Source organism: Pinus tabuliformis, chromosome 9 (genome assembly GCF_031772625.1).
Source record: "Pinus tabuliformis cultivar Carrire ecotype Pingquan chromosome 9, CPIR1, whole genome shotgun sequence".
Lineage (NCBI taxonomy): Eukaryota > Viridiplantae > Streptophyta > Pinopsida > Pinales > Pinaceae > Pinus > Pinus tabuliformis.
In genome coordinates this window covers 1,399,838,106-1,399,859,597 of record NC_142307.1, presented here as the reverse complement: position 1 = coordinate 1,399,859,597, position 21,492 = coordinate 1,399,838,106, and the positions used below count along the sequence as shown (strand labels likewise).

The window sequence follows — 21,492 nt, the reverse complement described above, 5'->3', positions numbered from 1 at the left end:
AATAGTTCTCAATCAGCCTTTGGTCTTCTTCAAGAGTATATTTGGATGACCAAGCAATAGCTCTTCTTCACTAGATTGTAACAAGCTTTTATACACAAAATTGTGGGCTAAAGATTCAAAAGATGATCGCAGACATGGAGACTACAGAATAGGCCGCAAACAAATGTTAAACATGATTCCCTTAACACAATTGGATATTATCTAATACTCCTTGTGAGTAAGAAGGGACCTCAGAGAATTAGGCAGTGAGATACTTCTCAATAAATTTAACGAGTCCTTTAGATGCAACCATACTCCACGGGCCCGAGGTTATTCCAAAGGTAAGTGAACAAATGATAATCATTTAATTCATATCCTAAGGAGAGCAAATCGAACCCTTTAAATAGATTTTGGAGAGGCTCTTATGAGGCAGCCGAAATCCCTTTTTGGAGGGTACTATTTGAATTTTAACCAAAATTGTGGAGGGAAAAACTTTTGTGATGGTTTTCCTTTTTAGAATTTTACATTCAAAAAAACCCAAAACCCCTTTTTGAATTTGACTTTTAAAAGTGAATTTGAAGATTCCTTGAAGATGACCTTTCGTAATTATTTTAATTTGTTGGAGAAGAGCCACAATAGTTGACCATTTGATTTGGACAAAGAGGAGCTGCCACATCATCACCCTTTGGGGTTTTTACCCACAAACTGGGTCCTTTGTCTTCAAACAATCATAACTCAAACCGTGAGGCTTCTCGTGACATGCCACATACCACCGAAATTAGCTCAACGAGGAGAATCCAACAAGCATGACCTTGACTTGAAACATCATGAATCGCCACGTCATTTTGGTCAACAAACACAGGGCATCTTCTAGTGTTGCTTGGGTTGACATCAATGACAACCACATATCAACAAAAATCACTACCCTGATGGATGATTATTTTTCCACTGGGGTGAAGGTCACATCGTAGTTAATCCCTTCCTTCAGTGAAAACCCCTTTACCAAAAATCGAGCCCTGAATTTTTCCACACTACCATCTGCAACGTGCTTAATCTTGTAGACCCATCTAGAGCCAACCACAGATTTTCCCTCTGGTCGTGGCACAACCTCCCAGAAATTGCTCTTCATGATGAAAGAATACTCTTCCACCATAGCATACATCCAAACCAGATGCTTAGATGCTTCCTAGAAGCTGGAAGGCTCAACCTCAATCAGCTCACTCATTAACACCATATAGCCTGAATATTGTTATGGTTCCCTGCTCTATCTAATTGAATATCTATGAGTACCCACGTACTCCTAAGCATCTCTCCTTTTTTTCTCAACCCACTTGCCCCTCTTCCTCCCTGTGTTCGAAGTTTGGTTCTGAGTGAGGGAAGCTCTATGCCCCTCGTCCTATTCTTCCTCCTCGGCCTGCTCATTCTACTCACAACTTTGTGTCACAGTACCTTGAGGTGTCTGCATTTCTTCTATCTCCGGTGTCCACTGCTCTTGAACCTCCATTATGGATGGATTTGTTCTGCAAGAACTCCTAGAGCCCTCTTCTCCACAAATATCACATCCCTACGTATCATTGTTTTCTTGAGTGCGGGAATGTAAATTTTGTAGGCATTTGAGGTCATTGTTCCAAACAAGAATCCCCTTCTCTGCAGTAGGTTCTAATTTTTTCCTCTTTTCTAATGGAACATGGCAATATACCAAACAACCAAAGATTCCAAAGTGTGACAAATCTAGTTTCTTTCATGTGAAAGCCTCCCCAAGTGTCAACCTGTCCAACACTTATGTGGACTTCGAATTTGCAAATAAACAGTAGTGTTGTAGGCCTCTACCCATAAAAACATAGGCAGTTCCTAGTCATGTAGCTTAGCCTTGGTTGCTCCAATAATAGCCATGTTCTTTCACTCTGCAACCCCATTCTGTTGAGGGTTGTATGGAACTATCAACTCTTTTATGATACCCTCATGCACACAAAAGTCCTCGAAGGCAATCGAAGTGTACTTGCCTCCATTGTTGGACCTAAGTGTCTTGATCTATCTCCCGATTTGCTTTTCTACAAGGGCTTTAAATTATTTAAACCAATAGAAAACCTCATCCTTCGTCTTCATGAAGTATATCCAAGTCTTCCTAAGAAGCCATCTATGAAGGTCACATAACAGCGGTACCCACGTAGGGATGCTGTCGACATGGGCCCACACATATTTGAGTGAATTAGGTCCAAAATTCCCTTGGTCCTAGTATCATTGCTTAGAAAGGTGGTCTTGGCATACTTTCCCAGTGTGTAGCCCTTGCACACATCACGTTGCTCGACCCTGAATTATGGCAATTCTATCACAATCTCCTTGAGCACATTGAGTGCTCCATGGTGCAAATGAGATGTCTTCCTATGCCACAACTCGCCCAACTTTCGGTTGCAACTTACCAATGCTTGTGCAGGCTCAAACTAAAGTCTGAATAAGTTCCCCTTTCTGAATCCTATTACCTTGGATGTCCTAGAATCTTTAGGCCGAATGTATACCTTACCATCCTCAAAGGTCACAATGTAACCCTTGTCTTCCAAGGTTGCAACAGAAATCATATTTTTGGTCATTCCTAGAACATACAACACATCTTCCACCAACAAGGGTTTACCAAACTCCCTCTGAAACTTGAGAGTGCCAACTCCAGCTATCTTGTACTTGGCATTGTCCCCAAGCTCTATGTAAAAGTCCATTTCTTTCTCCTTCAAGTTGGTGAAATACTCCTTCACTCCCATCATGTGGCAAGAAGCCTCACTATCAATATAACACACTGGTGGCTACTAAACTCGAGAGACAGGCAATGAGTGAAAACTCATTTTTGAATCTGGCTACAAATTCATCTACTTCAATTGTAGCAACAACCTTCTTTTGCTTGCCCTTTTCCTATTAGGGCATTGGCTGGCAAAGTGCCCTAGTTGATGACAAACAAAACACTTTATCTTACTAGGGTCCTTCCTCTTCTCTCCTTTAGAAATTCAACCCATTATTTGGCCCTTTCTTTGCCCTCATCTTACCTTACCAGCTAGGGCAAGATTTTCTTCCTCAAATTTCTTCTTTTGGTCACCATGTTGAGCCCCTTCTTTGATCTCTTCTTAAATGAAATCATCCCACATCCTTTCCCAAGTGGGAAGGTGCTCTCGACCCACGATGCATTTGATGAACACATCCCACTATTTCGTAAAGCCATTCAAGGCTATACGCACTAGTTCTAGTTCAAGTATTATTTAACCTACAACCGCATCTCATCCTTGAGGAACATCGGAAACCTAGGATGGAACCTAAGCATGGAAATAACAGGTTAGCCTTACGAACATTACCTGCCAACTCCCCCCCTATTCAATACTCTAAGTGATCTTGGGCAAATAAGAAATTATGCCCTCACCCTTGGACATCCTTGTGTTGTGTAGTTGGTCCCTCGGTACCATCTTTTGACTCTAATAGTCGCTCTGGTACAACTTAGTGAGCACATCCCATATTTCTTGCATTGTCTTCTTTTCGGACAAATGTGGAATAAGGTGGTCTTTGACTCCATGTGGAATTATCCTCTGCACCCTTGCTTCTTTCACCTCATGCAGGTCTAGGGCAATTGGATCTAAAACTAGTGAAACAATTGTGGTATTTATGATGCTCCACAGTTTATTTTCCTTAAGGACAATTGTGATTCAAACCCCCCATTGAAGATAGTTTGACCCTTCCAATCTGTCTTGACCCTTCATAGCAAACCTTGGTAGTAATTATTGACTAAACCCTTAAAAACTTGCTTGTTGAAGGCTTGCAATTTCTTGAACTAGTCCTTGTGTCAAACGCCCTTGCCTTTGTAATCAGAGACTACTGCTCTAATACCATGTTAGTTTTCTTGAACTCAGGTTAAATTTAATGACCAATAAAATTTTCTCAGAACATAAATAAAAAGATTTCTTCATATATGAAATTCATGACAAGAAATACACTAGGTTCCTAACTCAATATTCACAGCAGATATGTTAAAATTGGCAACCAGAGCAAAACTTCATGTGGGTCATCTTATTCATGGCTAATAATATTTTTATTAGATTCCTCTCGTCGAGAGGTGTAGGATTGATATAAAGATCATCCAATTCTGATAAGTATTCATGGAGATATGAATTTATTTTGATTATGGAATTATTATCAAGCCGACCTACAACTCATGTAGGCTCAGAAGCCCAACAGTCGCATCTATTCACCCACCAACGTTGTGTATAAATATAAGAGGACTTTTCCTCATTTGGACTCACTCATCTCATCACATCTCTCTCTCTACTGCGCAGATATGAGTCTCTTCTCTACTGCGCTGAAATGGGTCTCTCTCTCTCACACATGTGAAGCCGGAAGCTGTTGAATTTGAAGCTGCAACTGCAGAAGTAAAGATTGACTTGCGTGGCCTAGAAGATCTCCTCTTTGGAACTGTGTTGTAGGTTCATCTGAACCTCCTTTGAAAGCCGCAACTTTTGGTGGTGGAATGAAGTCAATCCGACGAACGGCTTACAAGATATCGACTGCCCTAGTTTGAAGCCGGAAACTGCTGAAACTGAAGCTGCAACTGCAGAAGTAAAGATTGACTTGCGTGGCCTAGAAGATCTCCTCATATGAACTGCGTTGTAGGTTCATCTGAACCTCCTCTGGAAGCCGAAACTTTTGGTGGTGGAATGAAGTCAATCCGACTGTCGGTTTGTGAGATATGGTCTGCCCTAGTTTGATAATGAAGCAACTAATGTTGATGCTACTGATCTAGGGTTTGCTACTGCGGATATGAATCAGATTTATTGTACTATTTCTCTCTGCTGAATTATTGAAGATAAAAGAAGATTTGATCAAAGGGTTTCCCCACACATTGTGGGGTTTGTCCCTGGCTAGCCGCCACATCTTGTGTCTCTTGTCTTGGCTTGTTTTCTGTCGATCGTTTAATGTTCTATCTGCACTTTACTTTATGTACATGTGATTGCTAATCGGTGGAATATAATGAGAAAAAGAAGTAAACTGTTATAAGCATAGAACATACCATAACTTAACATGGTATCGGAGCCGAGGTGAAGACAAAGCCCGAGCAAGAGCAAGAGCAATCATTGAAGAGAAGATTGGCAAGGCTATCCTAAAAGAACTATGGGGTCCTCAACACTCTTTCCTGCCGAAGACAAGCTCCGTGAGAAAGCTGACTATCACGGATGGAAGATGTCTATTGATCTAACCTTTGAAGATCAAGGAGTGCTGGACCATGTAAGAGGCAATATTGTTGAGCCTTCATCAAATGCATCTGTTGTTGCCTGGAACAAATGGAAAAAATGGAGAAGTCAAAACAAAGAAGATCATCCGATACTCTATCGACAAGCGCTTGGTGGCCTACATCTCTGATCTAGACACCTCCAAAGAAATCTATGACAGACTGGTGAGTTTATTTAAAGTTAATGATGCAAATCAAGTTTTGCTTCTTAGAAATAAGTTGAGGGAAATCAAGAAGGGTAAAGATGAAAGTATGCAAGCATACTTCTTAAGAATCACCGAGATCAAGAACGATCTCCTATCTATTGGGGAAACCATTACTGACAGAGAAATGGCACCCACAACTCTCGGAGGATTACCATCTGAATGGTATGTGTTCAGGACTACTCTTCTGAACAATAATGTAATTCCTAGTTTCGAGGAATTAATGGCTAGATGCATTCAAGAACAAACAAGGGAAGAAGTGCAAGAAATGCCCATGCCTAAAGGTCCTCATGCTGCTTTTTCTTCTCATGCTAAGAAAAGAAATAATTCCGGGACTAAATCAAAAGGAAAGGCTGGACCTAAGGCTAGAAGAAAATGACGATGTTACATTTGCGATAAAGCAAGTCACTATGTATGAGATCATGAGCATCATGATGAATGAGATCATGGACATAAAGGGCAACATGAGATCATGGACATATAGGATAGCATGATGATGATGCACACTAGTTTGAGCAGCATTATGATGGATAAAATCATGGACATGGGTAGCATGATGATAATCATGATTAGAGAAGCATGGTACAGTATGCAATGGTGCAACTCGAAATCCCTCTGATGGCAATCAAAGGAATGACAAATTCAACAGCAAAGGTAAGAGGAGAGTTGGGAATCAAGGAAGAGGACAAGCATTCAAGAAGGCCAGAAATTCCAGGATGTATTAAATGCACCTGACCTCAAAAAGAACCTAGTGTCCATCTCGGGAACGGAAGACAAAGGCTACAAGGTAACCTTCAGCGATGGCAAGGTATGTATATGGAAAAATAATGTTAAAGATGCCTTTACTCTTGGGTTTAGTGTTGATTCATTATATCAGGTCGATGGAAGTCTGCTAGGTGTCATGTCTTATGACACATCTCTTCAGTCCGAACTTTTGCATTAGAGGTTTTCCCCCCTTCATTATAAAGCTATACTCGGTGTAAGACAAATGGTGATAGGGATGCCCGAATTCTGAATAGAGAATGAAGGTGTATGTCCAGGATGTGCTGAAGGAAAGCTCAAAAGGGGACCATTCCCCTCAAGCCAAAGCAAGACCTCTGATATATTACAATTGGTTCACTCAGGCATACCTGAGGTTGGCATTAAGAGTGAGACTACTACACCACATACTCCTGAGCAGAATGGTGTGGTGGGAAGGAAGAACCGCACGATGATGGAAGCTGTCTGGGCCATGCTACATGATCAAAGACTTCTGGTGTTTCTATGGGCTGAAACTACAATCACCGTCGTATATGTACAAAATTGATGCCCTCATCAAGCATTGGGTTCCAAGACTCCTAAAGAAAAGTTCACCGCAAGGTGAACAATCTTTCGACTTTGAGGAGCTCTCAAGAAGCCAACACCAGGGAACCGAAAGAAAAGGATGATGAATCAATGCCTGATGTAGAAGAACCCATGGATCTGATAGATTCTCATCCACATGAGCCTTCCTCTTCTAGGAAGAGGCCTTCATGGCTTAGGGGGATACTTGATGATGCTAAAGGACATACTGCACCCTGAGGAACCTTCTGTCAAAGTAAGAAACTTAATACGTATCAAGGATACCTGACCATCATGAGCACGATCATACAAAATGAGCCTTCGTCATTCTCAGATGCCATCAAGCATCAAGTATGGAAGGATGTTATGACCGTAGAATATGAGTCTATTATGGAGAATGATGTCTGGGAAGTAGTTCCCAGACCCTGGACAAGACAATTGTTACTTCAAAATCATAAATGGCTTTACAAGATAAAGCATGCAGCAGATGGAAGCACGGAAAAGTATAAGGCTCGTTTTGTTGCTCGAGGTTTCTCCCAAAAGGAAGGTATAGACTATGATGATATATTTGCACCTGTTGCCAGATATACGACCATCCACTCGATCATAGCCCTTGCCGCTTCACAAGGATGGAACCTACATCAGATGGATGTCAAGACTGCGTTCTTGCATAGCTCGATCAAAGAAGAGGTCTACATGGAGCAACCCGAAGGATTTGAGATTTATGATCGAAAATCTCATGTATGCAGGTTGAAGAAAGCTCTCTATGGGCTGAAGCAAGCACCCCGAGCATGGTATGAGAGGATCGATAGCTACTTGATGAAGCTGGGATTCACTAGGAGTGAAGCCGATCCTAACCTTTACTTTAAGGTTGAAGATGACAAGCCTCTCATACTGGTATTGTATGTGGATGACCTCTTTCTAACAGGTGCAGACCCTCTCATTCACAAATGTAAGAGGGAGCTGGCCTCTGAATTTGAAATGAAAGACCTAGGACTGATGCACTACTTCCTAGGACTTGAAGTATGGCAGAAGCCAAGGGAAATTTTCCTATCTCAAGGGAAATATGTGGTAAAGATATTGGAAAGATTTGGTATGATGGACTGCAAGCCTGTGACTACCTCGAGGATCTTAACTTTTAGAAGTTATATGGTAGTGATGTCGGACCAGATTTGGGAAATGCCTCTGAGTTTCATAAACTCATTCGCATTGATGTTCTTGGTGAACCTCCGTCTGAACATATTTTTTTGTAGTTAGCATTGTGAGCTCATATTTGGTTGAGCCTCACTGGATTGATGCCAGGAATCTTCTGAGATGTCTTCAGGACACAATCTCTCATGGATTAAGATACACTGTCGGAGATATGAGACTACTTGGATATACTGATGTTGATTGGGCAGGTAGTGTGGTGGACCGTAAGAGCACTTCCGGGTGCTGTTTCACCTTGGGATCTGCTTCGATATCCTGGATGAGCAGGAAGCAGAAGTCGGTGGCTTTGAGCACCGCCGAAGCAGGATATATTGTTGCTAGCATAACCTCGTGTGAGGTAGTCTGGTTGCGAAAGCTCTTCAGTGAGCTGTTTGGATTTACATTGGATACCACTGTGATTCTCTATAACAACCAGAGGCGGGATTCGATTATTGAGGAATCTCGTATTTGTCGATTGCTCCAGTAGATAGACATCATCTTGGATATGGTAAGTTGATGAGCAAGGAGGCTCCATCGCATTAAGATGATGTACAGGTTGATACACCTTGTCAAAGCCCCGAGGAAAGATCTAATCTGTGATTTTCCCAAACGACTTGGAGTCGGTAAGAAACCCTTGTACAAGGGTCCTGCATGTTGCATACATTGAGCTCTGGGAGCTCTGAGGGCTTGCGGTTATTACTGGAGCAACATATGACCACAGGGTGACTCACCCTCCCCTGGTGGTGCACACTGGAACAAGATGATTCGCTCTCTTGTGGGACAAGATGATTCGCTCTCTTGTGGAACAGGATGATTCACTCTCCTGTGTAGCAAGATGATTAGTTCTCCTGTGATGCCTGGATTGATGTGTTCTCCATGGCGATTGTAGCAGGATTGATGTGTTCTCCTGTGAGGCCTGGATTGATGTGTTCTCCATGGCGGCCTGGATTGATGTGTTCTCCATGGAAATTGTAGCAGGATTGATGTGTTCTCCTGTGAGGCCTGGATTGATGTGTTCTCCATGGCAATTGTAGCAGGATTGATGTGTTCTCCTGTGAGGACAGGATTGATTAGTTCTCCTGTCGAGGCATCCTACCCATGCAGTCTGGGACTCATGGGAAGTACCTCTCATCTGATCAATGAGCAGGGAAATGAAGTTAGGGACCATAGTAGTACCGATGGACGCATCGTTGTAACTACCGTACTCCCTACGCTAGGATGACCTCCACTGATCTGGGATCAATGATACTGGTCTGGGACCAGTGGTAGGAGTTGTACCATACTATGACGCTGACTTCGGGTCGGTTGAGACTGGTCTGAGATCAGTGGTACATACTCTGAGACTGACCTTGAGTCAATGGAGGATGATATTGGTCTAGGACCATTGGAGTTGTACTCAATATGACGCTGACTTTGGGTTGGTTGAGACTGGTCTGGGACCAGTGGTACATACTCTGAGACTGACTTTGAGTTAGTATGATACATCCTCGATCATTTCTTCTTCTTCATAATTCGGACAAAAGCAAAGTAGAACAGAACAATGCAAGAGCAGAGCAGAACAGAACAAAACAGTACAGATCAGTGCAGGGCAGAACAAGACAAAGCAGAACAGGCAAAATAGAGAAGAGCAGGGCAAGGGTCAGGCTGTACAAGGCAGTGCATTTGATGGATGAATAGTAACGACCGATAGACAGATTGCAGATGAAGTTCTCCATGGTTGAGAGGGAGTGTTAAAATTGGAAACCAGGGCAAAACTTCATGTGGGTCATCTTATTCATGGCTAATAATATTTTTATTAGATTCCTCTCGTCGAGAGGTGTAGGATTGATATAAAGATCATCCAATTCTGATAAGTATTCATGGAGATATGAATTTATTTTGATTATGGAATTATTATCAAGCCGACCTACAACTCATGTAGGCTCAGAAGCCCAACAGTCGCATCTATTCACCCACCAACGTTGTGTATAAATATAAGAGGACTTTTCCTCATTTGGACTCACTCATCTCATCACATCTCTCTCTCTCTACTGCGCAGATATGAGTCTCTTCTCTACTGCGCTGAAATGGGTCTCTCTCTCTCACACATGTGAAGCCGGAAGCTGTTGAATTTGAAGCTGCAACTGCAGAAGTAAAGATTGACTTGCGTGGCCTAGAAGATCTCCTCTTTGGAACTGTGTTGTAGGTTCATCTGAACCTCCTTCGAAAGCCGCAACTTTTGGTGGTGGAATGAAGTCAATCCGATGAACGGTTTGCAAGATATCGACTGCCCTAGTTTGAAGCCAGAAACTGCTGAAACTGAAGCTGCAACTGCAGAAGTAAAGATTGACTTGCGTGGCCTAGAAGATCTCCTCATCTGAACTGCGCTATAGGTTCATCTGAACCTCCTCTGGAAGCCAAAACTTTTGGTGGTGGAATGAAGTCAATCCGACTGTCGGTTTGTGAGATATGGTCTGCCCTAGTTTGATAATGAAGCCGCTAATGCTGATGCTACTAATCTAGGGTTTGCTACTGCTGATATGAATCAGATTTATTGTACTATTTCTCTCTGCTGAATTATTGAAGATAAAAGAAGATTTGATCAAAGGGTTTCCCCACACATTGTGGGGTTTGTCCCTGGCTAGCCGCCACATCTTGTGTCTCTTGTCTTGGCTTGTTTTCTGTCGATCGTTTAATGTTCTATATGCACTTTACTTTATGTACATGTGATTGCTAATCGGTGGAATATAATAAGAAAAAGAAGTAAATTGTTATAAGCATAGAACATACCATAACTTAACATGGTATCGGAGCCGAGGTGAAGACAAAGCCCGAGCAAGAGCAAGAGCAATCATTGAAGAGAAGATTGGCAAGGCTATCCTAAAAGAACTATGGGGTGATAGGGAAACCACAACGTAACAACTTGAAGGCTCCAATTTATCAGAACTGAACCAGTGATTGAACCGAAAAACCATCTGAAGTAGGAATCAATCGGAACTATTGCCACAAAATCTAGCAGGGGTCCTAGGAGGGGTACCTAAGGGACAACTACTAGACCGAATGACAACAATCGGAGAAAGACCCACTGTCGCCTTAGTCAGTGTCCCCTACTCTTTACGGACTTTCACCAATGGGAGGAGTCCCAATATGAAGGAAATATCTTATAATGATGGGATCAATGATAAAATATTGAGTGATTTCCAAGGCCCATTCAAAGGAGAGGCTCAATTATGGCTTAATGAAAGAAAAGCTCTCCAAGAAAGACCTAAGAGGAGAGTCAAGACCTAGGGTTATGGATATTCAATGATGATGAGTATATCTAGGATCAAGACTTCCAAGGTGAGGCAAGACTTCTCTAGGGGCTTTGCAAGATGAATCTTCTTCAAAATAGGGTTTTCGCTCCACTAGAGAGAGACAAAGAAAGGAATCTAAGTGAGACTTAGGGTTTAAGATAGATCATGGGAGGAATCCCTCCTATGTATACACTAGGTCAAGCAAGGAAGGAAGGAGATCAAGATTAATGAATTGTTTTTCGGAAAAGACCCTCAACAAGACCACAACCAAGACGTTCAAGATTATTTCTATTGTGGTAATATTTCCTTTTGTATGTGGCCGTGATATGCTTTTATCTTTTTTTTAGCTACATCAACCTCCAGGCCATCGTTTCAGGCCCAACTTAGACATGTGGACAAGGGGAGGGGGAGTACCAGAGCTTTGTGGACCCAGAGAGGGAAGATAATGAAATAGGGCATGTAATGTGCAAAGGGGAGTGAAAAATGTGGAACGGGAAAATAGGACCACGATACCAAAATCGGGGTTTCCCAAGTAGTGCCCATCCTAAAGCCATAAGCCAGTAGGGGAGATCCCACGAGACTAGGGTTGAGGATTAGCCCCCTAGTTAAGGTGAGGGAACAAGACTACAATTGAAACCCTTCCAAGTCACCCAATAATCCATACCCAAGTATGCCCAAGAAAAACAAACATAAGAAGCCAGTTGCATGATGAAAAACCATACCTTTAGGATTGGATAGTCCACCTTCAAACATACAATCTCGAAAGATGGGCGAGGGGAGATATGACTGGCTCAAGGAACGAAGACATCTGGCACAACATCAGTTACACTGGTGGGCTGTCAGGGGCTACTGCCTACCAGCTGAAGACAAATCTAGGAGAAAATTTCTCGTATAGGGTCACCCACAAGTGGTGGGTAATAGGAACCAGTAAAAAAAACAGACCAAAAAACTAGTCAACCAAAAACACATAAAATATTCAAATTTTAAACAAAAACATATATATTCATGGGAATCCAAACCATTTATACACAAATAAGCAAATTTTCACATTTATATGGCATGTAAGGGTGCACAAAACCAAAATAGCATCGAGTACAATCCATCTATGAACCAAAAATACATCAACAAACAGGGCTCTAGATGGCCTCTAGCATCCAAAAAAAATCACGCTACAACAGATACCTACATATCATCAAAATCATTGCCTGTATCAAGATCTTCGTCATCAATATCACCCTCTGTTAAAATAAGATACAAAAATAATTAGCATGTCAAGTCAAGATTTTGTTTGAGTAATGGGTACATTTTTAGTAGTGTCATGATAGAGGAGTTCGAAAACCAATGCCACTAACATCAAGGTACATAGAGGGCTTGGTGCTCTTGATTAAATACTAGTTCCATACCCTTGGAAAAAAGTTAAGTCTGTTGGATTTTGAGTGACATCTAAAATTTTACTTTCTCCATATGAAATATAATGAGGTCGGAATCACTCTCAAACATCCTAGGTCATTTCATGGTAATGTTAAAAGTTTAAGTAAAAGGATGAAAATGAAGATAAAGGAGAATGTCACTTTAACTTTAAGAATTTAACATTGCCATGAATTGCACAGCAATACTAGGGCCATAGGCTTGAATATTAGGCTAGCTTGGGGTAAAGTTAGAAGTGGACCAACCAAATGAAAAAATTAAAAAAAAAAAAGACAATTATTTTAAGTTGGCCCGCGCAAGTATGGACCGCATGGAACCGTTCCCAAACCAGTCGCTCTGATTCAGTACAAAATTGGCTGATTCAATGAAAAAAGGTCTGTTCAATACTGCACTGGCCATTTCCAGTTCCAGACCCCGAACTGGACCGGTTTGACCCCCAAACCAGTCAGACCAATTTGTTCCACCAATTCTGATAACTCTGCTTGAAGCTTAAAGGAGTCATAGAAATGTCACAATACTCATAGATTCTGGTAGTACTCATAATTGTATAGACATTGTTGTTGCTAAACAACTTAACCTTTTTGTGTACCCCACAAGAGACCTCACTCTGACAATCGCTAATGGACAAAAGTTCAAAGAAGTAGGAATATGTCATAAAATTTCAATTCAAATACAAGAACTAGAACTACAAACAAAGCTCTAACCTCTACCTTTGGAAGAGATGGATATAGTGCAGAAAGGTTGATGTAGTTGGAAAGTTATACTACAAACCTTGAAGAACAGTTCATGTAGTTTAATTGGCAAGGTCAATACTATAAATTATATGGTGTTGAAACTTCTACTCTCAAGAATAAGTAAACAATGCACAGGAACATCACCAATTCTGAAAGCGCAAATGAAGTCAAAGTTCCTAAAAACAGATAAACTTCATTCCACTATGAAAACATGCTCAACTAGAGAAAATCCTATTTGCTATGCTTTGAGGACAAAGAGTTCCTTAAGAGAGCAGTAATCTTATAAACATAAATGATAAGAAGTTAATTAATTGAAGAAAAGTCAAGGGCCATGTACCCTTTCACCTCATGACCAGTCAATACTATAAGAAAACCGTCATACTTAAGTGCTGACTTTAACTGCTGTCATAATTTTCTATTTAACCATCATACTTAAGTTCCAACCCTCTTTCCAAGGCATTAAGTGTAGATTTTACTGCCCAACAAGGATGCCCTCTCTGCTGTCATACTGTTGTCATACCAGTGCCTGAAATCTCATAAAAATAGCCTGTGAGAACAGGCCCAGAATTGGACATATAAGTGTCAATGCAGCACCCTCCTTGCTGTAACTGCGCCCAGCATGCTATCTATTAAGCCTGGGGAAGTGCAATTAACCTCAAACAGTACGCCATCCTTCAGTTCATTCTCCGCAATTAGTGAGCCCAGATTTGTTGTGGGTGTTGGTGCAGACACTGATGTTCATACTTTTGGAATCCAGCCATATATCATTAGAAATGTTTTCAGTAAGTGCCCCAAAGATCTGAACTAGTTCTTTTTCTGCTGATGTTGGAAACGACCTTTAAATCTACTTGGAAATATGATATGTATGTTTGATTTTGAAACCTGAATTTATCTGTGCAGATTTGGGGGTTACAAAGTAGTATTTATGAACATTGAAGGGAAATAAGCCACAAGGAACAAGAACTGCTTGAAATTAGTTAAGGAAGCAAGAAGTCAAGAAGACTACAACAATCAGATTTATCATGAGTAAAGATGGCCTTAATAAGTATAATATTGTATTCATATGCACCCCTTTCATTCGAGGATGCACATGTAAAATGGAATGCACCCCAAGAGGAATATGTTTCCATAGAGGGATAGGAAACATGGGAACTTATGTACTTGCAATAAGGGAAAAGTGAAAAGAATCTAGAAGACAATATAAAGCATGTCACTCAATTGGTGAGTACAAAACAAGGTTAGCAGCAAAAGGTTTTCCAAAGGACGGCAATAATTATAAATGAACCTTTGCACTTGTGGAAAATATGAAGACAATAAGATTGATGTTAGCCATGGCAACTCAATTGGACTTTGCAAGTGCCTTGTAATTGGAGAATTGGAAAAGGAAGTGTACATACAACAATGTCATGCTTCATGCAGAAAGAGAAAACATCAAGTGTATAAGTTGAAAAATGGCTCAAGAGGGTTCTTGGTACCATAAATCTTCAAGAAAACTAAGCTACAAGCCTCTAGACTTGGAGAATTACTTGGTGAAAAGGAAACAAAATGGTCACTAAGGCAAATATGGGAATATGCAATACCCCTTTTAAATGCATGTCCTATTCTGTTGAGTATAGAGTAGGGTTACAATAAGGTATACAATTCTGTAATAAGATGTATCTACTCTGGTGTAAATTGTTTTTCTCGCTGGAGATCTATCCTTGTGCTCAATAGCCAAATTTGAAACGAATTTGGTACCATAATTTGTATCAACTGTGCAATATGGCATTGAGCAAATTGGAAGTGAATATAAAGTGTGTGTCTTCCTTGAGTCTAGCAATGAGCATGCGTTGTGCTACTAAGTAGGCAATGGTAAACTTGATCATTGTGCACCCTTAATGCTTGAGTAGCACTATTAGCACTACTTATTCTTAGTTATTTCCCAAGTATTAACTTCGAAGGCATTCACAGTAGAATCTAGCAAGAGAGTTAATGAAGAAGATTTACTCGGCAGACCTTGTTGAAATGTACAACAAAATATTTATAAAGGTAGTCTACTAAATCTCATGGACATCATGCACAACCATGTATCTTTCAAAAGTCAACTTTTGAGCAAGAAATGAAAAAGAAAGAAACAAAGAAAATAGTTGTAACTCTCCTAAACGCATAAAAGGTCTGTATTTAAAGTGAAACTAATTTAAAGTAAATGCAAGAATGTTTTACTGATGAATCTCATCTAATCCATCATCACCTCCTTCCATCAAAGTTAATCTTATAAGAAAGGAGTCGCAGGACTATGGAGTGCATCACTTTATTAGAAAAAGCCAATTCTAATGTGTTTGCAAAAAAGATTCATATAATTAACTCATCAGCATGGGAGATTTTATGTGAGGTCTATAACCATGTGTTAAAAGCATATCCATTAATAATTTATTTACCCATAGAAATCAGTGCATAGCATCAGCATTTCAATCTTAAGCAATGGCTAATAAGCATGTGACTCTGACCTCTTTGGACCTTTCTTTCCCGGAAAAACAAAGAGGTTTTGCCATATTCTCAAACCTCTCTCCATCTATGAAATTGCAATCCTCGTACTTGATGCTTTGCAAATCTAGTATAGCATTATCCTTGGTGTTCTTCTGCAAATCTTGATACCCTAAACAAAACATTATCAACTAATTTGTTTTAACACTTAATATTTAGCTCAATGAGAACAGAGACTAAATTCAAGAGATTTTCTTCAAAAAAAATTGAAATGAAATAATGATTTGGCTCTCTTGACGCTAATGTTATAGCATTCAATAAAAATAATCACATCGGCACAAACAAGTAAATTTGAGAAAATTCAGCATCTATGATAACACTGGAAAGGTGTGAAGACCAGTGAAAAATGTCTACATTAATACGGGAGGTTGATACCCAAGAGGGAAATACTTAACATCTTTCATAACTATGAAAGAATCTGCATGAAGACAAACATTAAGATAAAAAATCTGAAACAATAATAGAGTCATAAAGAATGATATGAATGTCATGGTTTCAAGAAGCTAAAACTCCCAAACTAAAAAACCTACATATAACTTGGTTTACAATATATGCCTAGATTATGTTCAGTTAGCTTGACATTTTAGTAACAATTTGTCCATGCTCCTAAAGTAATACATGATTCTCAGTCCAACAAAGAACCTTCAATTTATAATCCAAAAGTATCAAACCTTCCCCAAAACATGGTAACCATCGGAACACATATTAACCTCAAACTTCTTAAAGAAAAAACACAAAAACACACCTAGTCATGTTAGTCATCCAATGACAAATTAATTATTGATAACAACATACTACAAAGGCTGAAATAGAAAAATTTAGTGCAAACTCCCATAGCTAATAAAATCTGGGGTTTCAATCCATATTAGTTATTTTTTACATTACTGCCAGCTCTTTTTATTGAACATTTGACACATCTCTTCCATCCTGCAATATAAGAACACTTTGCTTCTCTCACCAGAAATATAATCTCAAAATTAACTTTGATTAACAAGGGATCAATACACATCCACTCTCATTCAATGAAGATTACACTCAAAATCAATGTTTGAATGTGGATAAATATGGATAAAGGTAATTGTGAATGCCAATTTCATTCGCTAAATGTCCATTTATTGAAGACTAGCACTCAATATCAACGTCTAATTTTGAGATTCTAGGAATATTATAATCAAGCTAATTAAGACGTCAGCCTACCCCGCATCAGGTGTTCGAGATACATGAGAGGATAGAAAACAGCTAGCATGTGAAGTGAGCACATATGGATGGGATAGGAGGATATGGGCCATCAAAGATTGATACCACACAAAAAGCCACTCAGTGACCAAATACTCAAGCAATTATTGTTGCAAGAGGTAGGACCAATGCATTAATTTAAACAATTGTAAAAGAATTTGAATATCAATTTATTACATATTGGGACTTGTTAAAGCAAAATCTTGCAGTTCTTGAGATAAATTCCAAAATCTCAAGTGCAAAACCATGTGCACCTTAGAGAAGGCCAATGTCACCTCACCAATGCTCTTTTGGCTTCTAGCGAGCTCTCCTCCAACCCAAGGGAGCTTCTCCCTAGGATAGTATTGCCAGGGTTTGGTAATCCAGGATTTGAATCAAAAGGGAAGCTCCCCAAACACATGCAATTTTCCTTAGCAGCTTCACTTTTTTGGACACCCGACATACGGCCATGACCTACAACCCCATGACCCTCATACTGATTCTCATGTGTGCAATACTTAGAGACTGGTTTCTCCTAAAGAAAACACTTTGATACCATGTTAAAATTTTCCAACCCCATCCACTAGCAATTTATTACCCTAGTAGATACCTTGTTGTAAATTACTTTGTTACTATAAATCTACTAAATAAAAATTATTGTTGAGATTTTAACAAGTAAATAAAAAGATAATAGTGGAAGCAAATATTAACCAATCTCATACACATGCACACATAGATTTCTGCCCTTCAAATCTGTTGTTGCATTAATGTAATCTTCAGCATACAAGGAATCTCATCCTGTGAAAATGGCCTTTGACGAAAAATATAAATGCAACAAAACCTAGAGAAATTTCAGCTGATCAAACCCTCCAAACTCTATCTTTCGATCTTGCTAGTTGATATAAATCCTTCTCCCTTGCTTCCCCTTGCACTCCTCGTATTCTATACGCTTGAATGAAAGTCCTCCTTCACCCAATCACTATTATCTCACTATCTTATTGTGTCTTGTGCTCAAAATATGTGTCTTCTCTCTTAGCCTAAAGTTCCTTTCTTAAGTTTGAGTTATTGACCAAATCAACAACCCTAATCTCCAAAGTGATTGATGTTTGATATTAGATCTCAAAGTCACTTGCGATCAATGGTTGAGATTCATCTAATTCACCAATGCAAATAATCTTTGCATTTCAATAAAATCTCACTTTATCTAATAAAATTCAATTACTTTAATAATTCCTTTAATTACAATAATTGCTAAGGTTAAAATTCCTTTAAACCAACTTCCACACGGCTAGACACTTCAACTTGCATTGGAAGTACCTATCTAATGCTACAAACATCAACACAATTTGAGCCTAAAAAAGAGAGGCCATTCTACCAAAGTTAATAATGTGAACTCAGACTCTTCAGAATGATCTTTATTTCTCTCAGGTCCTTCTATTTGCTTTTATTTCTAGCTATAGTTATTATTTTGAATCATACCCCCAAGAGTATTTGTCTCCATGTATAGTCTTTTAATTTCTAATTTGCAGTGCAAAAACAATTCCCCGGGTGGGAGGGGCATAATGCCAAACAGTTACGCATATTTCTTAATAACTACAATGCAGTGTTCTTAGGGCACTATTACCCACCAAAATGGGTAACCCTGTAGGAGAAAAATTTCTCCTACACTTCACAGCCAACTGATCAGCCATGCAACGCCTCACAGCCACCACTAGATGATGATATGCCATATACCTCTGCCACTTGCATCAGCCATTTTCTTCTCACCTATCTGACATGAGCACATGGACAAAGGTGGGCCTCCACTCAAAAGGTACTTTGGTCATTTTGCAATCAAGTGCTTATACTTGTTTGTTTTGGGGCATATCATATAGATTATGGGGTGATCTGAAAAAATGATGGGCTTTGACCGTGATCTTGTTCTTTGACCTTAAGTGAGGGTTAATCGTTGATCCTAGTCTAGTGGGACATCCCTTAATGGCCCAAGAAGCCCTGATTAAGATAATGCAGTGCCATTTATCCCTATGTCGTACTTAACGCTTTCCATCTCACATTATAAGCCCTTATCTCACCTCCATTCTTCGGGTTCAACCTGTCATGAGTTCTTTGGGATTTGGCACCCATATGTCCACATACCTAGGTAGGGCCCGAAAACTTTGCCCTAGGAGGTTGATGCAGCTAAAAGAAACAGAAAGAGCATATCATGGCCACAACAAAATTAAAGAAAGAAAAATCAAAATGCAAAAAAAGGCCAAGGACATACAAATTAGCATGTGAGCAAAAGCCTAGCATGAGCTCTACCTCACTCATTATGGCCATCACCTGATTCCTGAGCACATGTTGCTCCATTACATCAAAAGAAGGAACCCTTGCATGTCCCAACCCTAATGAGCAATAAAATGACTCATCATTAAGGGGTAATACAACTGCCACATCATTCAAAGCAAGCTCTAACCCTTGAGTTATGAGCAATAATACAAAGAAAAATCAAGAAAAAGTAAAAGGCGCACAAGAGGGGTGGAAAAACAAAGGCCGAGTTGGTAACTCATGCATCCACGAATGCTCCCTCCTCACATCTATACACATAGGATGTGGACACTCCCATTAGCTAGACCCTTTAACCATGGCACACCTATCAATTGAAGGGTGAACTAAGGAAATGTTAATTCCCCTTAGGGGTTGGAAATACCTAATAGTGTTGACCTTTATCCACTCCTACCTAGGGAGAAAACACCATTGCGAGTTCAGGGTGCTGATTTTGGAAGGGGATCCCCATTTGAAGTATTAAATAGCCCATGACATTCAAGTTTGGTGCACTTAGATGCAATAATGATCTTTGTCCCTAATGACTAGTTGTTTTCACTAGAATCTTTGTTGTGATTGCCAGGTGGTTCAGTAGCCCAAGTCTTGGCCACCTTCTCCACATGTACCCAGGCCATTAAGAAGTATATTAGCACAAACAAGTGTTCATTTGGGGTAGCAGCAGATGTGCTCTAGCCATGAAAATTGGGAGAGGCTAAAGCACATGAGATCTCCAACACCCAGACATGGTTTGGAGGAATTCTACCCAGTGAAGGAGATATTAAAATAATTAATATTTTTAATGGTTTCCTAAGTCTAAACTTAGGAAAATAAAAATATTAATGGGTATTAATATAAAACTGGGTTAGAAGGTTCTAAATGACATGGATCAAGCGAAATCAAATCTTAGTCGTTGATTAGAGATGTAGTCTCGAAAGTTTAAAACTCAACAGAAAAAGTGTAAGAGGGGCTTGAGGGTCAGTTGGAGACACACCAAAGTGATCAGTAAGTTCGATTTTCTAGAGCGGAGTTTGCTAAGAGAAATCGAACCAGTGATCAGTATTGCAGCAAGGGGCAGCGAGTGCAAGACAGAGAGGCAGAGATAGTACCGAAAGACCAGTGCAGAGGCAAAGAGGCAGACGCAGAGCCAGAACCAATGATCAGTATTGCAGCGAGGGGCAGTGAGTGCAAGGCAGAGAGACAGAGATTGTCGGAAGACCAGCGCAGAGGCAAAGAGACAGACGCGTAGCCAGAGGGAGCCACGCAGAGGCCAACAGTGACTGCGCAGAGGCCAACAGTGACCGCGCAGAGGCCCAAAGGGCCTGCGTGATTGACGCAGAGGGCCAGAGAGGTTGCGCAGAGCCTCAGAGGGCTAACGCAGAGGGTTTCAGGCTGACGCAGAGGCCAGGAGGGCTGACGCAGTGCCTCAGAGAGGTGCTGGAGAGGGTTTTGTGGAGCAAACTTTCAGAATATCTGCTTCCGAAGAGAGGTATTACTGCCAGATTATTTTCTATCGAGTGAGCCAGTTTGGCACCCGGTGTACTCAAGAAAAGTTGCTTAATAATAAAACCCTCAGAACTGCTGCAACGGTTTTCCCAAGTTAGGTTTTTCGAGGACGATTGTCCAAAAATAACGGTGTCCCTTGTGTGTTTGTCTATTTCTTTCAGCTGTTGATCTGTAGATGGTTGAGATTGTATTGTGTTTATTTCAATATTTATATGATTAAATAACTTGTTAGTAATTAAACAAGTAGGCGAAATAAACCAGAGAATACAAAAAAAAAATCTAATGAATAATACTTAGAAATTTCAACAACAAGTAATGCATTAAGGCTCTTGGGTCTCCTAGCAGTAGTAGCAATGGACAGATGTTCCAGGGTACTTCCTACAACCAGGACATGTTACAAAAACAAAAAACAAAAAACAAAAAAAATCTCTTATATTGATAATTACTTGTGATTTTCTTGTAGTTTTATTATCTTCTCTTTATGTTCTTCTTTTATCATTGTTTCATCAAGCAATCATCAAATCAAAACATGAAGATAAACGCCCCAGATGTAAGCACTCAGTTAG

The 21,492-nt window shown here is 40.1% G+C and overlaps 1 protein-coding gene across 6 annotated transcripts in view; it reads right to left on the bottom strand.

Annotated features, from left to right (window-relative positions):
* The window catches only part of LOC149153778 (uncharacterized), a 186,286-nt gene that overhangs the window by 150,315 nt on the left and 14,479 nt on the right, over positions 1-21,492 (bottom strand). For 4 of the 6 annotated variants that reach the window (XR_016262688.1, XM_089440129.1, XM_089440127.1 and 1 more), the window contains exon 6: positions 15,868-16,016. Coding sequence is in view for 5 of the 6 variants with exons in the window: in XM_089440129.1 (XP_089296255.1) it covers positions 15,868-16,016 (149 nt within the window). In the remaining variant the exon portion in view is untranslated. The remainder of the gene's footprint in view (positions 1-15,867; positions 16,017-21,492) is intronic. The other 2 variants (XM_089440130.1, XM_089440131.1) reach the window with 1 other exon arrangement.